General features: G+C 44.6%; 1 protein-coding gene across 2 annotated transcripts in view; it reads right to left on the minus strand.

Moving 5' to 3' along the window:
* LOC142776564 (uncharacterized) overlaps positions 1-25,960 on the minus strand; it is a 78,054-nt gene extending 52,094 nt beyond the window's left edge. For both annotated transcript variants that reach the window (XM_075880448.1, XM_075880451.1), the window contains exons 1-2: positions 24,404-25,960; positions 11,923-12,060 (exon numbers count right to left, since the gene is read on the minus strand). In XM_075880448.1, coding sequence (XP_075736563.1) covers positions 11,923-12,060; positions 24,404-25,648 — 1,383 coding nt within the window. In that variant the 5' untranslated portion in view covers positions 25,649-25,960. The remainder of the gene's footprint in view (positions 1-11,922; positions 12,061-24,403) is intronic.
* Positions 25,961-27,408: the final 1,448 nt, after the last annotated feature.

Raw genomic sequence — 27,408 nt, forward strand, 5'->3', positions numbered from 1 at the left:
TTTGCACGCAATCAACACTGTCTGTCTGTTTTTTTTTCTTAAAAAAGCATATGATACTGTCTGACGATACGGAATCCTGCAAGACCTATCGTCTTTCGGAATACGTGGCAGGTTGATTACCGTCGTAACTGATTACCTATCTGAAAAGAAGTTCCGTGTAAGAATAGGCACTGTGTTTTCGCGCACATTTCTTCAAGAAATTGGAGTGCCATAGAGAGGAGTATTAAGCTACACACTATTTAGAGTTAAAATGAACTCTCTTCGCTCTGTTATTCTACCTGCGATATTGTGCTCCGTATATGGGGACGACATCAAAATCAGTTTCAGAACATGTAACTTGACTGTATGCTTATGCCAGATACAGTTAGGTGTTAACCGTCTTGCGAAATGGGCTGATCAGAATGGTTTTAATATTAATACTGAGAAGACTACTAGTGTGCTTTTCTCCAGACGACGAGGTGTACATCTTGACCCCTGCATACTAATAAATGGACAATGTTTAGTCATCGCGAAAGAACAAAAATTTCTTGGAGTAATTTTCGATGCTAAACCCGCCTTCATCCAGCATATAAAACAGCTGAAGCTGAAATGTCTAAACACCATGAACCTTTTAAAGATTTTATCGCATCAGTCATGGGGGACAGACAGGCACTGCCTCATATCTCTGTTTAGAAGCCTGGTTTTGTCACGCATAGACTATTTATGCATACTATATCAGTCAGCTTCAAGGACAGCACTCAAACTATTCGACCCCGTATACCACTTAGGTATCCGGTGGACACTTGGTGCCTTCCGTACCATCCCTATCCACAGCCTTTACGCAGAGTCAAATCAGTGACCACTGGACTATCAGTGCACGCATCTAGGAGTCAACAATGCAGTTAGAATCATGTCTTTGAAGCAGCACCAATGCATAACACTTATGAATGATGTGTCTACTGCTCAGTTATACCTGAATCATCCTTCTATCGCCCCACTTTTTCCATTGGCAATAATATCTGCAGTACAAAACTTGCAATCTTTTTCAATGACTTAGAGGAAAGTGACCATGCCGAACACATCCCTCCCTGGCAGCAGTGTCCAGTCACTTGTGACTGGTCTTTCAAAAACACCATAAAGGAAAATTGTCCAAGTGCACTCATTGAGCAACATTTCTTGGCCCTTGAACGCATATATTGTTCAGCTGCATTTTTCTCTGATGGCTCAAAGTCTCAAACATCTGTATCTTGTGCAGCCTAAGGGCAAAAGTTCTCCGACACCAGAACCATGCATACACATACCAGCATTTTCACAGCGGAAGCATATGGTATCCTGCTTATTATACAACACATTAAACAACACTAGATACAAAAATCTATAGTGTACACAGATTCTTTAAGTGTTGTCAGGACCCTGTCTTGTGGCAAGCACAGCAAGAACCTCACTTTCAACAAGCTCCTTAACGAAATCTATGCAGCCTATAACCTAAAGCTTTCTATGGTTATTTGCTGGGTTCCAGGTCATTCTGGAATTGCGGGCAACAAAATGGTGGGCAAGAATGCATGAGAAGCCGCTGGTAGGCAAACCATAGATATAACCTCTCTTCCGGGTGTAGATCGAAAACCTGTTGTACCTAGACGTCTACGCAACCACTGGCAAGCTGTATGGGACAAACAAGTCGACAACAAACTCCACCTTGTAAAACCCCAACTATGGAAAGTTATCCCACAAAAAACTCAACAGATTCCCAACAGTCACTCTAACGTGGCTCAGAATAGACCACATTTACGCCACACATAAACACCTTTTTATAGGCACTGATCCACCTACATGTATACACTGTGGAGAGAGTCTAACTGTTTTGCATGTTCTCATTCAATGTCCTGTGCTTCACCAAGCACGACTGACCCATTTTAGGGAGCTCTACCGATGTCATACCCTACTTCATCCCGCGCTGTTTTTATCACTTGATGCAGTGGTTGACCTTAAAAAACTTCTTCATTATCTGGGGAAAGTCAAATTTAAACAACGATATCATTCCATCTTAGCAACCAGGCTGCGCCTCAAGTGTGAGGTACCGCCTGGTGCATAAAACCCAAGTATGTCTGGCGTTCGCAGTTCTTGCTCAGGCAAGGACTTCAGCCGTGAGGGCCTTGGTCCTTGCAGACTGATTTATCGTCACAGACTTCAGCCAACGAAATGAAGGTTTTTAAGAAAGTGACATTCCTTGTAAACGCACCATATTTTAAATTGTTCATAGATAGTTGCTAAACATCATTTGTTTTAATTTTTAGGCTTATAACCTGAAATGAAACAATGCTTGTACTGGCACTTTTTGACCTTAGATGCCCTTGCGCCAATAAAACTTAACGTAATACCGAAAAGATCACGCAGAAAAACTGTTCCTACTCATTTGCAAAGTTTCTGCCGTTTCATTTGTACTTCTGTGAACATCTGTCTTCACAGACACATGCTCATTGAGTATGTTAACAAGCACAATATCAGCATGATGACCATTGCAAGAAAAAACAAAATCTGTCGTTTCACAAAATATTTTTTGGGACCGACACAAGCACTGGCGTTTCCTCTTTTGCTGTGGCCGCTATCGCACTGGCGTGCAGTCACTCATAAAACTTAGCGTCTGAGGAAAATTTTAGCACTAGGTCTAAAATGAAGCTTTTATCTTGCGTGGGCAATTTTAGTGCACATGCGGTACTTGTATCAATATATATGATACTTGTTCATAAATATTCTAGGTTGCCACAAAGCTCACACGCCCCTGAAAACCATTTATTAAAGCGCTTTACCGTAAGTGAGTACAAGCATCTGAATTTCAAAGAAACTTGTTAGGCTAAGGTGCGGTTGAGACTATCGCAAAACTATAATACCGCAATAAAGAAGTTGTAACACTGGCAAGAAAATACCATGCACCAAACTGATGCACCAAGCAATGCAACAGCAATCCTCCTTTTCCCCTCACCAAGTAAACGGAGGCAATGCAAAAGTCTGCCGTGCTAATTGCCAATAGCGAAATGTTTCCCGACACCAAAGGAAAAAAACTCCTGTTCTGAAAATGTACAGCCACGCGCACTTATTATTATAATGCCAGGGTTTACGCTAACAAGTCAAAAAGCACACACGGCACCATTATTTCAGTGCAAGAACGGAACATGGTGGAGTTATTCCAAATGGAACGACTTCGAAATAGGTAGTACGGGCACACGTACCTTCGAGTCACAAAGAAAACGGACGTTGACGTCAGCTCGATGAACGACAAGCTCCCGCTTCAGTCTTCGGTTGTCTTTAAGATTGAGAACACTCACCATTTCGGTTCATTGGCTGCGACAGTTCACCACGCCGCATCGTCCAACCATTCAGATTCCCAGCCACTCACACGGTCAGAACTAGTGACGTCCCGGTGGCAGTGAGTACGCCTTACAATATTTTTCAATGTGCCATTGCTTCGGCGTGCTTTCTCTCGCACGTAGAATATATGATGTGTTTGGCGATGTTATAGATTCGGAGGCTGTTGGCACATTTGTGCCTCGGGTCTCCATATATTTGCCATTGCAGTAAAAGAAAAGCCAAAGGCCCGAATTCTCTCAGTAATGCTCACTGAATTGAGTAAACAATGCCGAATTGGTTCGAAAACCTTCACAATTATTAAACAGGCTTGAAAGTTAAGAAATTACATTAATACAATAATTTATTGCATAGACCGCCAGGTGGCGCCGTTTTGTTTGGCTGGCCGCATACAGTGCTCCACTTTCACGTGTTCTTGGCCCTTTACCGGGCCCCGCCCGTGTCTGGACAAGCTTACTATTCCTTCTAGAAGACTTCCGGGACACGCCGACACCATCCGGGCCCCGGTCCGACCCGAGGCTGGCCCCCCAGGCCCCTTCAAAAGTACGAAGCGGCGCGGCGCCACGCTAACCCTAGCGCGCCGCGCCTGCACCTCCACGATGCACAGTCCCGCTCAGCACTCGACACCAACGACAACTGACGCCCTGTCGGTAAGCCCAGCCTCCTCCAGTCGTACCGCTGATACAGCCGTGCCTCCGCTGTCAACATCTGGCAATGTCACCAGCCCCGCGCCGACAACAATACAGCAACAGGCAGCGTTCCTCAACAGCGCGCACGGTCCAGCAACATCCAACGCTGGTGGCGTCTCTGCTACTCTCAGCTTGATAGCCACGCAAACGCCGGAGCCCGAGAGCCGTAATGCAGCGTTGGCGTTGCAATCAACCACGCCTGCTGCTCTCCCCACCTTATCTGCGTCTGGCCTACCCATAGGAAATTCCGAGTCTGTCGACAAGCGCGTTTCGACGAGCGTCGTTCCTTCCATCGCCGAAGTTTTGACTTTCATCACTTCAGCTGACGACTTATCGACGGAAATGGACTTCACGGCATCGCAGGTCAACGAAGACAATACGCCATACCCTGAAGGCAGCTGGAACACCGTTAGTGGCAATCGAAAACCTGCCTCGACCACCCGCCCCCGCTACGAGCTCATAACCGTCGGAATCCAACTTCCACCCGGAACACTCACGCCGAAACTGCCTCTCTATGACCTGCTTTCTACCATCATAGCCGCCGCAAATCTCTCTCCCAAGACCAGTGCGGAGGTCACCCTTCAAGCCAAACCTGCTCAGAGCCTTGTGTTTCTGAAAATGTACTAACCTCTCACTGCCGACCTCCTACTCTCCCTCACTAGTCTGGAACTTAATGGTAAGCCGATCACCATTAAGCCCTATGCCTCCAATATCCAATATCATGTCTCGGCGTCATACACAACGTCGGTGGTCACTTCACAACATCTCAGCTCTTGCATGACCTCGAATCCTTTACTTCAGATATACTCGCTGCACGTATGATGGGCTCCACTGAATCCGTCCTCATAACATTTGCTGGAACCATCATCCCTCGCTTTGTGTACTTCAAACGCGTCTCTTTCCGATGCCGTCCACATAAACCCAATCCCCCTACTTGCATTCGGTGCCTTGCTATAGGGCACCGTGCTCATCAATGCCCCCAACACAGCGTTCCGGCCAAGTGCCGCTGCTGTGCGTCTCCTCTACCAGCAGATCCCGATGCTCACGTTTGCGCCCAACCCTGGTGCATCTATTGCCAAGTCAACACCCACTCATCTCTCGACTCCACCTGCCCCTACCTTCTAGCTAAGCAACGCGACAGCGCCAAAGCAGCTTTTCTCCGTCGCACAGCCATGCGCCGAGCCACTCACCCTTCGCCGCCCTCCTCTTCAGCGCATGAGCTCCTATCACCTCCCGCAATATCCCCCCCGGGCTCATACGCCGCTTAGGTTAAGGGAACACCTCCCATGTGCACTTCTTCATCAAACACACCTTCACCATCTTTAAGTAACGAGAGCCGCTCCTTCTATCTGCGACTGGCTATGTTTGAGAGCAACCAGCGCGAGCCAGAACGCGTCTCAGATGAGCTACAACAGAAAATACTCGCACTGACGCAGACACTCGCAACTACCACATCCTCTCTTACCTCTCAACTCACGGAGCTAAATAAGCAACTCACCACACTCACCGCCCCGAACTCCAGCTCCCATGTAACCAAATTGGCCGACATGGTTGAAACCACCACCACTGCGCATCACACTCGTTCGGTTCAGCTGGAAAATTCAATTGTCTGGATTCTTACGACCCTCGAAACCCAGTCTAAGCAACTGGAATCTTTCACCTATATGCTTAACTCCCTGCAAGAGTCGCTTCTCCCGGCAAAAAAGAAGGAACGCGCACGCGTAGGCGCTTCCTCTACTTCAAAGACCTAGATGGCGCGTGAAAAGGACCTCGATATTTTGCAGTGGAACTGCCGCAACTTTCGTCATAATAGGACCCCTCTCCACCAATATCTTCTCATCCGCCAAACATTACCCCATTTTCTCCTTATACAGGAGACTCGGGCGGCCCTTGCCATCCCGGGCTACCGTGCATATCACGCTACGACGGGAAAGCCACTTGCGTCCATTTATCTACGCATTGACGTTCTTGTTGAACCACTAGACGTACCCTCCCCGCTCCTGAAACATTTAGTTGGTGTTGTCTATTACCAACCATCTACCCGTATTTCTCTCGCTCCGATGTCATTTTACAACCTTTTGTCACGTCCTCTTTGTTTAGTGCTCTTGGCAAATTCCTGCACTCCCTTCCATTGACCACCCATATCCTCCTTGGGGGTGACTTTAATGCTTCTCATAGGCTCTGGGGTTACCCCCAAACACTCAAACCAGGTCGCCTTCTACACTGCCTCGCCCAGGAACGCCATCTCACCCTTCTTAATACTCCTGACACCCCTACTTGAGCGGGCACTGTTTCACAGCGTTCCACTACACCCGATCTCACGTTCTCTCGTAGTTCCCTTCCTTTTCACTGGCAGGTGTCCGCTGAAAATTTTTTCAGTGATCACTTTCTCATACACATCACCACCCCTCTTTCCCACAATAGGCAGAAACAACGAGTCGCTCACACTGACTGGGAAGCATTCCGTAATAACCTTTTGTCTGACTGATTTAAAACTTACGACGACTGGAGGTCGCGGATCTCCGCAGCAATGACATCCTGTAGTCGCCGCGCTCGTCTTCAACTCCCCATTCCTGACCCTGATCCTCACTTCCTCCGCTTATGGTGACGTCATCAACGTTTGAAATGCGCTCTCCGCTTCCAGCCACACAACATCCAACTTTCCTTCTGAATTGATGCTCTGCGGGCTGAAATTATCGCTTACGGCACTTCTCTCGAGCACTCTCGTTGGAACACGCTGTGTGACGGCCTTGACTCCGCACTGCACTCGCGCTCTACATGGTCTCTGTTTAGGTCTCTCTTAGGTACCAAGCCTGCCGTTGCTCCCACCCTAGCTAAAGCTCTCGCTCAAGGGACTCCATCTCATGTGTTTGAAAATTTAAAATCTCTGTATCTCCCAGCCCCCCTCACACCTTCCTACCCAGATTACTGTGGCGAAGCTAACCCAGACCAGGACCACCCATTCACGCTCAGGGAGCTGGAAGCTGCCTTAGCCACTCAATCTACCCGCTCGGCACCCGGTGAGGATGAGATAACATATGCTACATTACGCAATCTCCCCGACAACGCGAAGGAATTTCTCTTACACACATTCAACGAAGCATGGAACACCGGCTGTCTTCCAAGCTCTTGGACATCATCTCTAATTTGCATGATTCCGAAGCCGGGCAAACCTCCATCTCTCTCTAACCTTCGCCCTATCTCTTTGACGTCATGCGTTGGCAAGACTCTTGCGCGAATGGCCTTGACTCGACTGTCTGATTTTATTCAGACGAAAGAGTTTTTCCCTCCTTCTTTTATTGGCTTCCGACACCACGTTTGTGCGCAGGACATGTTCCTCGTTCTTGAGCATACTTTTCTTTCACCTTCTCGAAGTCAGATCCATGCGCTTGTAACCGTCGATGTACAGAAGGCATTCGATGGCGTGATTCATGACCACATACTCGCTCAGCTCTCCTCCCTGTCATGTGGCTTCCGCATGTATTCTTACATCCGATCATTTCTTTCCTATCAAGTTGCTCGCTTTAGAGTCGATACTCATTTGTCTAACCCACACTCCCTCACTCGCGGCACTCCTCAAGGTGCCGTACTATCTCCTACTCTATTTAATATGACTATGGCCCCCCTTGCCTCCCGACTGTCCCAAATCTCCCTACATCTTTCTAGCTCTCTCATCCCCACTGTTCAGCAATGCAAAGTTCTTGGCTTCCCTTTGCACGCCCTACATCACGCTGTGAGGACTTGCCACTCGGTGACCCACCGCCTGCGACGCGTTGTCACTCGGCAGTCGGGGCTCCACGAGGCTCATGCGTTCCGGGTTGCACATGCGCTTGCCCTTAACAAGTTCTTGTACTTTGTACCCTACGTTCATTTCACCGAAACGCAACTCAACACACTCGAAAAAGCTCTATTAGGCCTCTACAAGGCAGCTCTAAACCTCCCTCTCACTACCTCTACCACTAAGCTCTTTGCCACAGGCCTCTTCCATCCATTACGTTCTCTTATTTCTCTGCACCACGACTCTCAGATTGCCCGTCTTTCTCTCACTCGTCAAGGCCAATGGCTATTAGCCCAAGCCGGTATCCCTCACATTCCCGTTTCCGTTCCCACCTTGCCTTGAGGATGAGATAACATATACTACATTACGCAATCTCCCCGACAACGCGAAGGAATTTCTCTTACACACATTCAACGAAGCATGGAACAGCGGCTGTCTTCCAAGCTCTTGGACATGATCTCTAATTTGCATGATTCCGAAGCCGGGCAAACCTCCATCTCTCTCTAACCTTCGCCCTATCTCTTTGACGTCATGCGTTGGCAAGACTCTTGCGCGAATGGCCTTGACTCGACTGTCTGATTTTATTCAGACGAAAGAGTTTTTCCCTCCTTTTCTTATTGGCTTCCGACACCACGTTTGTGCGCAGGACATGTTCCTCATTCTTGAGCATACTTTTCTTTCACCTTCTCGAAGTCAGATCCATGCGCTTTGAACCGTCGATGTACAGAAGGCATTCGATGGCGTGAGTCATGACCACATACTCGCTCAGCTCTCCTCCCTGTCATGTGGCTTCCGCATGTATTCTTACATCCGATCATTTCTTTCCAATCAAGTTGCTCGCTTTAGAGTCGATACTCATTTGTCTAACCCACACTCCCTCACTCGCGGCACTCCTCAAGGTGCCGTACTATCTCCTACTCTATTTAATATGACTATGGCCCCCCTTGCCTCCCGACTGTCCCAAATACCTGACCTCCACCATATTTTTTGTGCAGACGACATCACTCTCTGCTGTACGTCTGGATGTCCCGGCCACGTGCAGGATACTTTGCAACGTGGCCTGGACCTTATCGCTTTTTTTTCTCGCTACTGCTGGCCTGTCCCCTGCACCGGAGAAATGTGAACTACTTTTGCTAGACCGGTCTGCGTACCAGCGCTCCCACAATACCCTCATCACCTCACATCTTTCTAGCTCTCTCATCCCCACTGTTCAGCAATGCAAAGTTCTTGGCTTCCCTTTGCACGCCCTACATCACGCTGTGAGGACTTGCCACTCGGTGACCCACCTCCTGCGACGCGTTGTCACTCGGCAGTCGGGGCTCCACGAGGCTCATGCGTTCCGGGTTGCACATGCGCTTGCCCTTAACAAGTTCTTGTACTTTGTACCCTACGTTCATTTCACCGAAACGCAACTCAACACACTCGAAAAAGCTCTATTAGGCCTCTACAAGGCAGCTCTAAACCTCCCTCTCACTACCTCTACCACTAAGCTCTTTGCCACAGGCCTCTTCCATCCATTACGTTCTCTTATTTCTCTGCACCACGACTCTCAGATTGCCCGTCTTTCTCTCACTCGTCAAGGCCAATGGCTATTAGCCCAAGCCGGTATCCCTCACATTCCCGTTTTCGTTCCCATCTTGCCTTCTGCCGCTAGCACCGCTGCTTCTAACTTTCGCATCCTTCCCCTCCCATCCAATATGTCTCCCGTTCTTCACGCCGGCCGGCGTCATGCGGGAGCACAGCATCATTCTCATCCTCTCTCTACACAGGGAGTTGCTTACACGTATGCCTCATACATGGCTCCTCGGGGCTCGTGTGGCTACGTTATCTACCATCCACACCTTTCGGCACCTGACACGCACACCAGTGGGCCATACTTACACCCGCGAAATGTACTTTCGCTCGAGGTCCTTTCCATGGTCCACGCCATGCAGTCATTTTCCTTCTTCCTTCTCTCCCCGAGTACACGATTTACTCCGACTCTCACACCGCCATCCGTCACAAACAGAACAACACGTTGCCTCCTGCTCTTCAACAGGAGGTCGAGCGAGCGGCCTCTGCTCTTCGACCCTCCACTGTCTTCTTGCGCTGGGTTCCTGGGCATTCGGGTATTAACGGCAATGAGCTAGCTCATCAGCTTGCCCGCGATATATTGCACCGGGCACCGTTCATTCCCTGGCCCACACCTTCGGAAGACAGTGAGAGCTCCGCGAATAACGATGGGCAGATCTCCTTGCGTCACACTATCAAGGAGGTATATCTCCAGCTCCGGCTCGACAAGCGTCTTTACCCTCCCCCTCATTCATCACTCACTGCGCTCGAGGCTCTAACTCTACGGCACATCCAAATGAACTGCTTGATTACCCCCTCTCGCCTTTTCCTTTATAAATATAGGTCTAACCCCTGCTGTCTTAATTGTCCCTCCCCATACGCAGACCTGTCACACTGCCTGTTTTACTGCCCAACTGCTCAGCAATCCAGCTATTACCCTCCCCATCACCTCCTGGCTCGACTGGATCGTCGCCGAAGGGGAAGAAGAACAGCGTCGACTGATCGCACAGGCAGTCGAAATGCTCGGCCTGTAAATTTGGCATAATAAAAGTCTATTACTACTACTACTTATTTATTGCTGTTATGGGTAATGTAAGGGAAGTGTTTAGTGAGCTGGTATTGATAGTTTAGTTTTTAAAGGAAATTGCTAATTATGTGCCTAATTACCTATAAGTGAAGTATAGTATGCCCACTGTTTTTACAGCATCAGGTTAAACTCTGTTACTAGAGTATTCTGCTATACAAGTGTCATTAAATATGGGCTTCTTGAACATGGTTAGTTATATCTCTACAAATATTTTTCGAGATCTTGGAGCTGGCCACTTTAACGAATCTCTAAGAAAGTACTCAAATGAAGAGATATCTAGCTGTTAGTTTTGTTCGCTCACATGGCCGGGAAGATATTTTTTTTTGAATGGCGGTTATGATATGGAAGAGCATTTGATGTGTCATTTATTGCACCAAAATACAGGGTGTTCTTGATTCTAATGCCCTTTCAGAATTTGTGAAATCTGCGTAAGACCAGTGAAAATGAACAGACAACTGCTTAGTCTCCACGTAGACCCTCGGCATCGGACTTATGCTGAATGCAGCGGGAGCGAGGCGTATGCCATGATGACGAGCACTGTAAGCGTCTTTGTTTTGCGTTCGGCGTAGCGAAGTGTTGCACAATAGCAGCATAGTTTAAACATGTACCTGTAAGGCTCTTATACAGCTTATTAGGCACCTCCTATCAAAACACCATGTTGTGGCAAAGCATTAGGTAAACGCTATCGCTTGCATTAGTAGCTGATAATTGCTAGTGAGCGATTTCACATAATAAGTTTTATGCGTGGAAGAAACGTTAGCACCAAATTTATTATGACGCCTAAGATGAATGCAGGTATGTGCTGTACATGCAATCTATCGTTGAGGCCTGTTACCAGAGCACTCTTTCGCGAAAAACATTAACAACAACAAAAAGCAATGCAGGCTCATTCTTTCATTTCAATTTATATACTGATGGGCCCTTTCCAGAGGTCCGTTAGATTGCTTCATTAGGCCAAGCCGTACCGTTCACTTATAAACTAAACTGATGCTATGTTTGTCGCCTTTAAATATGCCACTAAAGTTGTTCAAATTTTGTGAAACCTTCGCAAACAACTTCGCGCAAACCTTAATTTCACATATTTCTAGAAATACTCTGATTGGCGTAATTTATCGAGTACTTTCATGTACTATTGATGTAAACCTCCGCGTTTGTCTGAGGCCTTGATTCTGTGGCTGTTTTGAGCTATTTTACACACTTAAATTTCTTCAGAAACTTTATAAAAGTTGATGCACTACCTCAACTGTTCACTTTTCAGAGTCGTTATAGAACTAAGCTTCTAAAATGCGAGAAAAATACATTCGAATCACTCCAGTGGTTGCTTTCGAAAACGCACTATTATGTTTTAATGTACTATATGCTTGAATAGGAAGCATCGGAGTTGTTTCCGTCTTTGGTGCTCTTGTATGAATACACAGGAATAACGAATGGATCAATTTATTCATAGTTTGACCAGATGAAGGAAATTTACCTACCAGTAAATTACACGTTCCAAACGGCAGTGCGGCGTTACGGATCAGAAGGCTAGTGAGCATATTGTTTAGTGCCAGGAGGTTCCCGATGTCCGTGAATTGCGACACATCGGCGCAGTCAACGAGGCGGAGTTCATCCACCTGGACATCAACGGGAACACATTGGAATTAGCTCGTCAATAAAATTACAGAAGAAAAATGTACAAGGAACATCAGCTGCGTAATACGTAACACATCACAATGACTTCATATATGCCCTAAATAATGTTGACAACAATGCATATACACTTAGATCTTTCAAGATACGTACAATAAACAACAAGTCACCTATATCACTTGGCACAGAAACATTAACCTGAGCACTCTCGTAAATGCACCTCGGCAGCATTTTTGAAGTGCGTCTCGCGATGCAAGCTCTAGTTTTCTTTCTCAGTATGTATAACTTGTTATTGCCTTTCATGTAGAAGTTATCTGTATTTTTGTTACAGGTCAGTTGTCTCGTAATTGTTACCCCAAGGTACTTGAACTAGTGCGCATTGACCAAGAAGATTCAACTAATGCTTTAAATAAGGGAATGGATAGTTATCCTTCTAGTGATGTGTGTTTACGTAAATTTAGAATAGTGAAGTTTAATTTTCTATTTCTGACACCAATCACCTAAGCTTTGCAATCACTTCCGAAGTTTATGTCAGTAATCTGGTTTGGTAAACGTGCGTAGAATAAACAGTCGCCTGGGAAAAGTTAAACTTGAACCCACGGTTCTGCCACGCTGCTGATGTCATTCAAACATTGATATGCAGGGGAAATTATAGCAGCCCGAACATGTTGGGCATTCCTGAAAATAGTGAAGTTGCTTTTAGATACAGGTCGTTCGATCTAGAGAAAGATATGCGCCCTACAGTGGGTGACGAGCGATGCTGTAGCTCAAGGGTTAGCCAAGGACATAAGTATTGGTTGTCATTATTCGGTTATGGCACTGACGGGGGTTGCTGTTCGAGACGACTTTGCACGAAATTGACTACTTTTCGACCCTACCTGGCGAAAAAAATGTAAGCTTTGTGACATGTCTACTTTCATACTGCTTTCATCTTCTATATTGGTGCATTTGCGGGGCATTTATTTGTATTTCATGAAAGAAAAAAATAAAGCAAATCTAAAAAAATGGCCCCATATCTGCATGTTACACTGCAAATGTCGAAAGACGACATTCTTGTGTCTAGAAAGAGTGAACAAAACGTTTATTTGATGTTCTGCGCAACAAAATTGGTGAATGGTATTCTAGAGGTGCTGCATTAGAGTGCCTCGAGCATGCAGTGGAGTCGAACGAGTGCATCAAGTAACGTTACACATGAGACATGTGTGCTATCTGGCAGTTATCCTGGAAAATGAAGCACGCGGCATGCGTGCCCGTCTCTGAGGTGATAAGGTGTAGAACGCAATGTGACGAGTAGGTGCCACCACCGTGTTGTCTTAGCATAGCGTTGGAAATACTTGCCTTTTCGTGCAAGCGTTGCATGGTCAGTGCAGCGTGATAAACGCTACGGTCCTTTGAATTACTTATGTATGCCTTTTCTAGTAAAAAATACTGTGTGATATGTTAAATGTTGTCAACTACTCGGCCAGAAAATTGCTGTTGTTTGGAGCTGAAGTGAAAGAAAATCTGAGCCAAGACACTGCGCAAATGACTAAACATCCTAAAGAAATTACATCGGATATCAAAGAAATAAAGGAATCTCGTCGTGCAGATATTGAAAGAAAACTGGATTCTATATACGCTTTCGAACAAAGAGTCGCATTATTTCAAGAGCAAATTAACTACATGCGAAACACTATTAAAGTTCTTAAATCTAAAATAGACGACATGGAAAATCATAGCAGATGCTCGAACTTGATCGTTTATGCCCTTCCAGAAAAAAAAAACACTTGAAACTGCAGTAAATAAAGGCATTTTTTGGGACATTCTTGAGGTTCAGAACATGCAGACAAGGCAAACTAGGCAAATACTAGGCAAACTAGATTAGGGAAACGTCGACAAGACTCGACGAAGTCAATCATTTTTAAACTGGTAAATTGAACAATAAATATGAAATACTAAGAAATGGCTTTAAACTAAAGGGTACGGCCTATTCTATTAGTGAACATTTTTCGCAAAGAGTTCGTGACATCCAAAGTAAAATGTGGGCAAGTGCGAAGCCGAACTATGACAAAAGAGACAAGGTTTCACTAGCGTTCGATAAACTGTACATAAACAAAGTGCCTTACATCTGGGATTATGATTCGATTGATAAAATTCGGTAGCGAAAAAACGGCCACATGGACATGAAATCCCGAATACCAGAGGCTACACACAGAGGCAAAGCAAGAGTTGAGATTGAGGGGAGATAATGAGGGCCCTTCCACATCCATTGAGCGCATTCATAGTCAAGTTGCTCAGAGTACCCGCAATCCCCCAACGACGAAGAAAAAACTTGCGAATCCTAAACATAAACGCACAAAGCACTGTAAAAAAAGATTCTATTGAGGCCACACTACTCGAATACGACCCGCACATTGCTGTACTCACTGAAACATGGTTACGAAATGAAATAGGTGATGATGTAGTTTTTCCTCTAAGCTACAGTCTTTCGTAAGGACCGGTCAAATTGGTCAAATAAGGGGGGTGGTCTTGCTGTCCTGGTCAAGACTTCTATGCTAGCAATTGTTTTAACGGATGTCACTCATCCTGAGTGTTTGTGTATCAAAATAAAATGTTGGTATCAATGCTTTGTGTTATACGGGTGTTACAGACCACCAGACGCCACTCCTGAATATTTGCTGAAATTGCAAGAGCATATAACACAATTACAGAGTAAAAAAGTTTTTGTTACGGGGATTTCAACTTACCAAGCGTTGATTGGGAACTCCTTCAGGGGAGGCGCAGATTGAACAAAAATGACAACATAATTTTTCCCATCGTGCTTACTGAAGACCTAGTTGAAGTGGTTAGGCAGCCTACTCGAGAACAAGGTTTGTGTACTGCAATATTAGACTTAGCATTCCTAAGTCGCGATTTTATTAAATACACTGTTTTAATTGAAAGTGGCCTGTCTGATCATCTTGTAAGTGTTACTATTCCTTTATTCAACTCAGCTGGTCACAAACGCACAACTACGCGAATATTCAAAGATGATGCAAGATCTGATGATGTGCAGTGCATGGAAAGTTGTTACAATGAGTTTATTGAAAATGAGGGCTAGGTTGATGAGTTATAGAACCCATTTACTAGGATGTGCTATCCCTGCATAAGATCATTTGTACCAACCAAATCTAAACAGATCGGAAAAAGTGCCCCATGGATTACGCATAAAATCATTCATTTAAAACGCAAATTAAAATGACTGCAAAAGAGTAATACCCAATCAGCTATTATTTAGGAACGTAAAACAAATTTTGCAAGGGCTTTGCGTAGTTCAAAGGATTTTTACTTTAAAACAACATTGCCAAACTTAAACGATTCTAAAAAGTTCTGGAACTTTCTGAGTGATAGTAAGAAACAGTTATTACATATATTAGTCAATGAAAATCCAATTACAGATCTGAAGCTTATCGCGGAACATTCTTACAAATTTCGCCATAGCGTCTGTTCTGATGCGAGCTTTCATACGCCTCAGAAAACAGTATTTCAGACTAATGAAGTGATTTTCAAGTTGAATACTAAATCATCTTAAAATTGTGGTTCAGACAATATCCCAAATGATTGTGTTCGCCGTTATGCCGAAAATATTACTAGTTTTGTTGTTGTGCTCTTTCGATGTTAACTGTTAAATGCAAAACTACCCAGTGATTGCAAGAGGGCTCGCTTTGTTCTTGTCTATAAGAAAGGCAATCCTTCATTTGTAGAAAATTACCTTCTCATCTCATTAACCTCACCAATTTGTAAAATGCTTGAACATGTAATATCTAAGCGCATTGTGGAATTTCTCGAGCAAAAGTCTGTCCTGACAAAAATTCAGCACTGCTTTAGAAAAGGTTATTCCATGGTAACTCCGTCTCCGTGGTTCATTCATTAGCAGAAACTCTTGATAAAAATGGTCAAATAGACGTCATATTAGCAAGGCGTTCGACAAAGTTGTTCATCACAAACTAATTACAAATCTTAATCAATCTACCCGACATATTCATTACTTGGATACAACGCTACTTATCAGAACCTTCACATTTTGTTTCAATTGATGGTAGCAATTCGAGCTCTCTTCCTGTTACATCAGGCGTGCCACAGGGCATTGTTCTGGGACCACTGTTATCTTTAATTTATGTGAACGACATTGTGAACACCGTCTTACCAGGAACTCAAATTAGATTATTCTCGGATGATTGTGTGCTCTTTCGTGAACTTACTTGTTTTAATGATCAAGAGAACTTGAACACATGTCTTAATAAAATACTAGTCTGGTGTAACGACAATGGTATGGCACAGAATGCACGAAAAACTGTATCTTTACATGAATCGTTCCAAACACCCTTTCAGTTTACTTAAAACCTCGGCTCATCCTCATTATACCAGGTGAAACACTAAAAATATCTTGGTATGAAAATAACTAATGGCCTGTCATGGAACACTCACATAGACAACTATGTTCTTCTGCTCTGTTTTCTAAAACATTATCTTAGAAATTCTCCTTCTATTGTAAAACCACTTAGTTATTTTACGTATATCCTCCTGACTTCCGGGTTGGATTTTGGTCCACGGAATTTCCTGAAACTTTCACAACTGGGTGTGTAGGTGACGAAGATGAAAAGTGAAGCTTATTATTTCCGTTATGCCTGTGCTTTTGGTATGGCGTGATGTCCAACTAATTGGACGCTGAAACTTAATTAAAGCGTTAAGTAGTGGGCCTGAAGCAACACAAAGCAAGGTTACTGAAGAAAATTGTGACAAATTCCGGAATAACTGCAAGTTGTTATTCAAAATTTAACAAATAATAAAAAACCAACAGAAAAGTGGACCTTAACTTTCGCCGTTTAACTTCCAGAAGATTGCTCTGTTGAACGCCACCATGTTTTCTTCTTTGTTTCGCGATCTCCTGGCGCAATTTCGACAAAACTTCATGGAGGGCGCCAGTAGATGTCCAAAATATTGGACAAGTGGTTTTTGAGGAAGAAAACATGCTGAGATCTTTGTAGTGATGGGGTATTTCATGTCCAATATTTTGGACAAATCCCCATAGCTGGAACTCAGGAGGATATAACACCGAAACTAGAATACTCTTGTGTTGTATTGAACCCTTTTACGAAATCCAACAATAAGAAACTCGAAGCAGTACAAAGAAAGGCTGTTAGGTTCACTTATTTCAAGTTCAAACTTACGGACTCGCCGACTGAACAGGAGTGCTAACAATATTGAAACACTTTCATTAAGACGAAAAAAAAAAACCGCCTTCACATTCTATATCTGCTAGTATATCACAAGTTAGCCCTTGACGCGAGTGCATATGTATCTCCTCTGTCCACTAGGCATACACGTCATCATCACGCCCAGATTTTAACTTCGTATTTCGCGAAAACCAACGCAACTAAATTTTCCTTTTTTCGCGTACTGTGTCAGAGTTGAACTGCCTGACTCATTTCAGCCAACATTCGGTGTTTTAGAGCTTAAATTGGCACTGTAAATTTGTGTTCTGTTGCAATTTTATGTAATGTTCTGCCTTATTAGCTGTTATGCGTTCTGTAAGCACGATTTTTGATTCTATTTCTCGTGATATATTCATATGTTATCGCATGTGTTTTTGTATTTATATCCCGCTTCTTGTACCTGTCCTGCTTGGACCAGTTCTTGGTCTGCAGTATTCAATAAATAAATAAAATAAATAACAGTGACGTGTCGCTATGCGCAATATTGCTTTTTAATTAACAATCGAACAAGTATGAACGCTCAACCCTGAGCAATATTGGTGGGTGCTGCGGATGGAGTCGGCCGTTTGGAGTATCGTTTGGCCACTTTGGTGCCGTTTAGGGTACCGTTAAGGGCGGACAAACAGACGAATGTACAGACAGACAAATAGACCAAAACTTTGCGTCGAAGGTCTGTAAGAAAGACTATCGTCTTTAAAAGTTATGATTCTTGACAAACTTTCCTTTAGTGGTGACTATGCGCGCAGTGCATAGAGCTAGCGCTTTATATGCATAGCGCCTAGGGCATGGCGCAGTTCACCAGCGGGCTAGTGCGCATCGAGGCGCCCCCCGAGCGTCAATTTGTCTGAGATAAAAAAAGCGTGCTTTTAATGAAATGTGTGTGAAAATGCTAGTGCCGGATTTTCATGCTGATTGATTGATTTGTGGGGTTTAACGTCCCAAAACCACCATTTGATTATGAGAGACGCCGTAGTGGAGGGCTCCGGAAATTTCGACCACCTGGGGTTTTTTAACGTGCGCCCAAATCTGAGCACACGGACCTACAACATTTCTGCCTCCATCGGAAATGCAGCCGCCGCAGCCGGGAATCAAACCCGCGACCTGCGGGTCAGCAGCCCGGATTTTCATGCTGAAATGCAGCACGTGAAAGCAATATTAGCGAAAAATTGAACCTGGACTGTTGATATTCGATATTTTTTTTACTTCAAGCTAGACTGCTCTTGTTGAAGCTTTGTAGCAATGGCAATCGAAGGCTTCAAAAAAAAAAGAATACCTTCAACGTTCAATGTCCCTGCTAAGTTGTTGGCCCAGCATCACCCTTGCAAGGACTTCATCTATTGTAGACGAACTCTATGCAGGCGCACGGAAAGGATCATAATTAGCGATGCATTTATTTGCAGCCTAAATGCAACTTGGAGACCAAGGAAGAGGAAAAAAATACTGAGGTTTCGTTACTCAGTTATCGCTTATTCAAACTCATACTATTTACTGTTGAATACTAAGCGCTCTGCAAATGGAAACTTTTTTTCCTATTTCGGCGCAAAATTTGCCATATAAGTTAAACGGCGTGATTACCCTGGCTACTTTCAGCTTGAGTTTTGGCTCCTTTTCAAACCTGTTCAGCTGCTATCTTGACAATGACGATAACTTTACGATCTCTGGGACAAACACTCACCACATAGTTCAATTACAACATCAGGCTGCTTTTTAGTCGAACCTACTTCTATAGCTCAGCAAAATGTTGCTTCAGGCTATATAATTGATTCACGAGTTCTGAAATAGAAATGTTGCGCAAGGCAACGCATGGACAGACAATCGCCAGCACAGTCTTCTTTGGCCGTATGTTGCTTCATGCTTCTTATTATATCAGAAACGAAATCCATACATGACCATGCAATGATTTCGATTGGTGTGGCACTTCAAACCAAAATTAGATACTGGCATTGCCTGTATGCCAGTACAGCAGAGAGGCTAAATACTTAACTACACACGGTGAGAAATCATACGTTATTATTATTTATTATTATTATTATTATTATTATTATTATTATTATTATTATTATTATTATTATTATTATTATTATTATTATTAAGGTTTAGAATAGCGCACCGCAAGCCCTTGCGGTGTGGTCACTGTCATTGCGCATTCGTCGTAACGCCAGCGCCATTGGCGGTTGCGGCCCGCCCGCAGAAATTCTGTAATAGCATGCGGTGATCGCGACCCGAAAGGCCCGCAAACTGCTGTGTGTAGCTTCCATGCATTTGCGTTTTGTGGTCGGGGCGGAAGTTCCTAGACCTCTCCCTAGGGAGAGCGAACGCTATTCAAAATCTCCTATGAGGCCCGACACCGAAGCAACGCCCGCAACGCCTGCGAACGTTAATCTGAACCTCCCTAATATTAGGAACGTAATGTGGGAAACCCACTTCAGCTACGCCGCCGTTCAGCCCGGTATCGCACTATCTTCGCGATCGACTCGCGCTCATCTTTTTTCATTAGTAATGTGAGGACACACAAAAATTCTCGTCATATACGCACTTGCTGTAAAAATTCAAGTTCACCTAAGCACTTCTAATAGGTTGTGGATGCGATATATGTATGCGTACTGTATGTATGTAGAACTACCAAGGGAAAAAATCTCCAACCAGTCTACTGTGTGGAGATGATCGGGCAGAATAAGTTAGTTTCAGTTTATTTTTACTTTCGTACAAAACATACATGCTTACATAAACATACTGAAGGAGGTCCCAGAGCACTTGGCTGAAGGGGGACCTTCTGTCAGGTAATGTGATAAATATGCACAAGTAAAAGGCAGCTCTGACAGCAACGTGGAATAAGTTATACAAATAAATGGAGAAACAAATTTTAACAATCCTAAGTACAACAAAACACTGCTTAAGAGATATAAAAAATAAAGAAAAAAACCCAAATAATATTGACGAAACGAACAAAGGAACGAAAAAAGCAAGAAAAAGATGAGTAGCTGTGGCACCATTAAGAATGCATGAATATGAACAGGTGCAGATTATATTGCACATCTTAGAGTTCTAAGGTATCCAGCAGAAAAGTGAATATTGTATTTTTAAAAATAACTAATGATGAAGACTGCTTAACGTTAAGGGGAAAACTGTTCCAGGTTGGCAACGACGTGAAATAACCGGAGTGTTTTCCATAATTCGTATGGAATAATGGCAATAATAAATTGTTAGCTGCAAATCTTGTTCGGTTGGTGTATACTAGAACAGCGTCTGGAAATATGTTTACTGGAGAAAGTCCTTAATTATTTTAAATAACACTATGGATGAATTGCATTTAGCAAGGTTGTCTAATGATAGGATTCTGTTATTGTGAAGAATGTCGGACACACAGCAGCTGAATGAGCTGAACGTTAGTATTTGGATGGCCTGATTTTGTAAATGTTGTAGCGGTGCCATGTGTGTTGCAAATGTGGTACCCTATGGCGTGATGCAGTAGTTCAGATGACTGTGAATGAAACAATAGTACAGTGCTAGTAGTGTAGGTTTGCTAAAATAGTACCTGGCTTTCATTAAAATTTTAATACCAGGAGCAATTTTGGGCTTCGAATGGGCGATGTGTTTCGTAAATTTTAAGTTAGATTATAAAGTAACACCGAGAAATGAACATTCATCAGCTGCACTAATGGCATGAGAATCAAGAACGATAGTGGGAAGGATTTCTGGTGTTCTGCGACTGGTATGAAAAAGAATGAATGAAGTCTTGGTGGGATTTATTTTCAGTGAATTAAGGTGGCACCACGCTAAAATATTGGTCAAATCAGTATTCAACTTCGATGTAAGAGCAGTTAGAGATCGATCGATAGCAAGCAATGCCGTGTCGCTTGCGTCAAGGAAAGCTTCTGTTTGTAATAGGTGATTAGGCAAATAATTTATGCAAAGTAAGAAAAGTAATGGGCCAAGTATCGATTCCTGTTGAACACCCTTGTTTGTTATTTCGAAGTTAGAAAGCGAGAAACCAACACACACAGCCTGTTGTCTGTTTGTTAAATAACTCTTTATAATCTTCAGCACGGGCCCGTCGACCCCTACTGCCCGTAGTTTAGAAATGAGGCTGTCATGATTGATGGAGTCGAATGCTTTCGATATATTTATGAAAACTGATCCTGCGTAGAAACCAGAATCAATGGCGTTTTTATTTTATCTGTGAAAGAAAGTAAAGCGTAGTCAGTCGAAGAACGCGTCCTGAAGCCCAATTGATTTAAGGAAATATTAAATTTTGAGAGGTATGTGGTAAGGGGTTTTTCAATGCACTTTTCAATGACTGATAAAAAAGGGAAAATAGCGATAGGATGATAATTTGAAATGCAAGCCCGGTCTCCTTTTTTAAACACGGGAATAGTTTTAGCTTTTTTTAGCTGTCTTGGAAATATTCCACTCGTGAAGATTAAGTTGGTGATACAGGATAAAGGACTAGCGATGCAATGAGCGACAAATTTTATCTAGACCTGCACCTGTAACCTTTAAATGATTTATGACATTGATAATCTCGTCTGGGTTTGTTGGAAATAAGTAGATTGATTGTAAGCAACATTGAGGTGATACTTGATTATTGTTGTTTTTCTCGGAAGTAGGACCACAGAAGAATTCATTGAAAGCGTTGGCAATATCTAATGGTTTGGTATAGAAGCCACGTGTTGACTGAATCTTTCTGATGGGTTCATCCCGACTAGATCTACTGAAGAAATAATTTATTATTTTCCATTGTCACTTTGCATCAGAACCAGCCTCAGCTATTTGACACTCGTAATGTATTGTTTTGGCTTCTTTTAGTAGCTTGTTCAATTGATTGCAGTAAACTTTATAGCACGTTCTGAGTCGAATGTTGAAATGACGCTTTTTAACTTTGTGGTAAAGGCTATCTTTTTTGCGTAAGCTAGTCAGAAGGCCATTTGTTAACCGGGGATGGCGCAATGCAGGGATATGTCTTCGGCTTTGTTGACCACAGCTTTATCGAACTTATGACAAGGATTATGTAATTGACAAGGATGTTTAAAGAAGATAGGGAAATGATGCGTGATGTTATTTTCAAGTACAGCACAAACAGGAGGACACATATGATTAGAAAATATGTGGTCTATCAATGTGGACAAAGACCCTGGAATACATCTGGTTGGAAGGGAAACCAATGATTCGAGGCCAAAACTATGAAGGCCATCAGTGTAAGCAATAGTAGCGGCGCTGCAGTCATCTAGCAAATTTATATTAATGTCACCAAAAATGAGAACATTTTTTTTCTGAAGATAATTTACCAAGCACAATGTTCAATTCACTGCAAAAAGTAGATACAGACAATTAAGGCGACCGATATAAGCAACCGATAATTGTTTGATTGACATCCTCTAATTCAATCTGCAAGCTTCACAATTTTGCGCCAAGAATATTATGTCATTCCGCCGTTTGTAACGAAGATTAGAAGATACAAAAACAGCGACACTGCCATAGCTTTGTTGTGTTACTGTGGCAGTATTCGGTAGTATAAGAAGGAAATCCGTATAAGTTGCCGTCTGTGTGAGATAGCCAAGTTTCTGACATGCAGATAAGTGAAAACTTGTGATATAAAGAGGCCAGAAAATCGGAGATTTCATCATAATGTTTTTTTAGACCTCGTGCATTGAAGTGAATTGCAGAGAGGCATTGGTTTAAAAAAAATGACTGAAGTTTCAGTCGATAAATAAGATGACATTATTAGATACGTTCAGGCACTAAGTAGCTACTCAGGCGGCTGGTCTTTATCAGAAAATAGATAAATCGCCCTCAGACTAGATATGAAAGACTCGACTGTCACCCGTCCTTCTGGCTTTTATTTGGCAGTTTTCAGTCCAAATAAACTGCCAAACTTTGAGCTTTTGCGAACAGAATGTTTTCATGGGTCAGGTGATCTATAATGTAAATGGGAACATGATTAGGGCCGGGGAATCTGAGATCCTTCGAATTTATGTGAGCTTTTCGCGCCTTGGTAATGAAGTCCTGCTTTTTTGTTCTAGCGGAGAAGCGGGCAATAATATTCTTATTGACCAATACAGACTTTGTTGGCACGTGGTGGACAACATCCATGTCGGCTTCGGAAATTGGACAGCTTATTTTATCGCCAACAGCCTTCAAGAGTGCAAGGCAGTTCTCGCCCTGTGTGCAAGCTACGCCCTTGATTTCCACATTGTTTATTCGAGAGTACTGTTCAAGTTCTGACAGACGTTTGGCCATTGCTGTATTTTCAGTTTTAAGTGCTTTGTTGTCTGTAGTCAGACCATGATTCGGAGCTTGGACTTCTTCAACCAACGAGTTAAGCATGTCGACACTTTTGGTTAGTGCCTCTATTTGCTGTTTCATTTCAACAATGTTAACCTCTGATGACAGCCTTATTGAGAATTTTTTTCACAAGATCAGGGACAACCTCGTCCGACTGACTCTTGAACAAAGCTACTAACTGATCAATTCTTTTTGCAAGCTCAGCACAAGAAGGCATGGTGTAAAGCCCAAACAATAGCAATATACGGGCACTTGCAGCACCGGCGGTCACCGAAGAAATTGTAAACTACTACTTCACAACCTTTAGCGCCACTAACCGGCAAAACCAACACAGTGATTCTTGAAGCTTGTTGTTTCCAGCCGTGACCACCGCTGCCGAATAGGTGTCTGAAATATAGCGAGAGTAACACAAGAGTGCTGCACTTACATCTACAAGCGAAGCTTTGCAAATCTTCAAGAACTGCGTCTTCGGCACGGTGGTGCTGTTTATGTTCATGGTCGATTTCGCGCCAACGTTTCTCGTCCGTCACAAGCATCACAAGCAGCTAGCTTTTTGACACTGCAGACTACATGTGCTAGCTCACACAATGCGCTGCAGAGATTACTTGTGCACGAGTGTATGTGATTGGCTAGCGACATTACATGGTGTCGCGAATGCTTTGCTACATTTGAAAAGCGCCCTTGCTCCTAATTGGTCAAAGCGGGGCCACGTGACCTGCCTGCTTATTCAATGACATTTTAGTGGTCTACTACTACTACTACTACTACTACTACTACTACTACTAATAAACAAAGATATGATAGGAATCACCTTGCAATGCTCCAGGAAAAGCAGTGACTCGAGACGTGGCATTCCGTTAAGTGTCAGTCGGACGAGCCTGCTACGAGAGTGTGGCGGACCGTGCTCTTGCAGCGCAATCATGTCGTCACTGTCGAGCTGGAACTCGAGTTGCTCGCACACTGTGCATCCGAGCTGTGTTCCGCTCTGTCCCATGCGTACATCCAGCTCGACGAGCTGTGGGCAGGCTTCAGCCAAGCGGCGAACCGCGTGCCTGTGACCTAACGCGCAAGGTGGCGTCGAGAGCGCCTGCAAGGACTCGAGTCCCGCGTCACGGAGCAGTAGCGTCACGTCGATGTCCACTCCGAAGTGAAACGAGGCGATGTTTAACTGGACAAGGCATCTGAAGGCCGAAAAGAACTCACGCAGGCCACTCAGGTACGCACCTTCAGCCATGGGTAGGGGCATCAATGGTTTCTGCGCGGCAAGGACGAGGGCAAGACAGCACACGTCAGCCCAGTCATGTCCGTGGGCGGCCTCGGTGATCCTATGTGCCAGATCATCGGTTTTGTCGAAAACCACAATGAGCTGCGCGAAGGGCTCTCGGTGAGTGGGATCGAGGACAATGTCTCGTAGCCAAACACAGTTGTAAACCCCGTCGCAAACACTCACGTTTGCACAGACGAGCGCGTGCTTATTCAATACAGTCATCGGAAATGGCTCGTCCACCCCGGCGGCCGGAACGTCGGAAGAGAACGTGAACACGGACAGCCTGGGAAGCTGGAGTATGATACTCTCCATCTGCAGCAAGCAGAGACGGACGTCTCCGCGTGCGAGGTGCGCGTGAATGGCGGTCACATTAAGACAGAGGGCGAGCATCCACCGGAGTAGCACGGCATTTTCATCGCCCCACATTTCGACGTACACTTCGCGCAGATTGTTACCCGTTTTCCGGGGAACTTGGCGCAAGCACTCGATCACTTTTCCTATCTCCTTGTTGATGTCGCTATGTCGTAGCGACAGGGAAAATTCAAGATTTTCGAGCTTTGGAAGCCGCCCTTGGAGCAGCCATAGGAGATTGCTTACATGAATTGGGCAGGCTACACACTTGAGGGACTGAAGGTTTGTGCACAATCCAATGTACTCGCTAAGGCCGTCTTGAATGGTCGCGATAACGCAGTTAGTGAGGTCCAGCTCACTTACCGTCAAGGGATCGATGTTCGTTAGCGCCTCGTGAAGATCCAATGCTGTGCAGGTTGCCGGTAGGAGCAGTTTCATGGTTGTAGTACTGTCAGCAAAAGGAGCATCACAATGAAGATCGCCGTTACACGGTGCGCTGACCCAATAGGGTGATGTTCCCGTGTGCTAGTCGAACGCGTCTCGGAAATCTCACTTCTTAGTCAGACAAAAGCGTCTGTCTAGATGCCAGTGTCGTAAAGGGCACGCACAGCTCTTCATACAAGATTCACGGCTGAACGCGATGCCTCAAGCGCTGGCTCATGGTGCTCGGCTTCATGAAAGCTTACCGCGAGACTAGCGGATTGACGAATGTTTTCACTGAACGATCTTCTTGCATAACTTCCACAGCGTTGCGCGTGATATAAAAAAAGGCAAAAAACACGATATACATCAGTGCTATACTGCTGTTGCTCGACGAAGAAAGTGTTTATGATGCCACACACGACACTATCTAAACCATTCAGAATTATGCAGCGCGTTTCATCTTATCGAATCGTTGATCACATTTCAGTATAACGTTTATAAAAGCACGCGAAACCAGTCTGACGTTTCATTGCGCCGAATATGATCTCGTCTTTTACTCATCATTTTAACAGCGATCTGAATTATCTGTGCGGTTTAGCATTCCAATGCTATGACATGATCATTAGGGGCACCGTCGTGGAAAGTTCCAGAAATATTGACTGCCTGAGGTTCTTTAACGTGCACCCAAATCAGAGCACATGAGTCTACAACTTTTTCGCCTCCATCAAAATTCAGCCGCAACAGCCGGAGTTCGATACCGCGACCTGTGGTTCACCATCTTAGTACCTTAGCCACTAGACCACCACGGCGGCTGAACAACTATCTGAAGTATGCCTGTTTCTTCCACCTCGTAGCACATCGCCAAGGGTGAATCACGGATGTTAGGCAGTCATACTATCTTATACTTCTGTTTTAACTGAGCATGTTACCATGCCGCGGTGGTCTTGCCTATGTTGAAACAATCATCAAAGCTCTCGAAGAACAAGAGGAAAAAGACTTCTTTTTGGCACTTTGGCACCAGTGTGTGCTCAATATCATACAGATGGCTGGGCTATAATATGATTTTGCTTATGTTCGAAATCATCGTCAAGGCTTGACTTCTTGAAGAACAAGAGGAAGAAGGCTTCTCTTTAGCACGAGCGCGTGCTACGAAATGGCTGTGCGACATGAGGTTTTGCGTACGCGCTATGCCAAACGGCTACCAACGCATAAAACAGCCAGTCCCCCCCCTCCCCCCCTACAGCGCTACAGCAGGCGCCCTAGGTCGTTAGGCCATCTTCCTCGCCTCAGTCGTGAAGGGTCCTGGAGGCCCTCGGCTGCGATCGCACTGCCATCATGGAGAAGCGGTGCGCGCTGAACGCGCGTACGCGAGAGGCCATTATAGTCTCGGCAATCCCACACAACGTGCACCCACCACATAATGTTGGGAGACGAAGGCACAGGGCAATGGGCAGCCGCACTTATAAATTCCGTCACCGACGATCCTTAATCTGTCACATTGGTCGAGGCCGCCCAATACGGTTGGTCCGACTGATTTGTGGTGACCATGGTAGGTTGAAGGGGCAACCTTCTTAATGCCCCGTCGGGGCAGGGCTCGTTACCGGTGCTGGCGGAGCTGGTATTGGCGGCCTTCACTCTGCAGGGCGAAAGTAGACCACACATCTATACAGATTCCCGGGAGGCGGTCAGGGCCCTCACCGTGGGTTCAATCTTGGCGGAGACATTTTCCTTGCTTTGTGGCAGAAGTATCCTCCCCCACGTCATCCCTTGGTTTC

Source organism: Rhipicephalus microplus, chromosome X, assembly GCF_043290135.1.
Source record: "Rhipicephalus microplus isolate Deutch F79 chromosome X, USDA_Rmic, whole genome shotgun sequence".
Taxonomy (NCBI): Eukaryota; Metazoa; Arthropoda; class Arachnida; order Ixodida; family Ixodidae; genus Rhipicephalus; species Rhipicephalus microplus.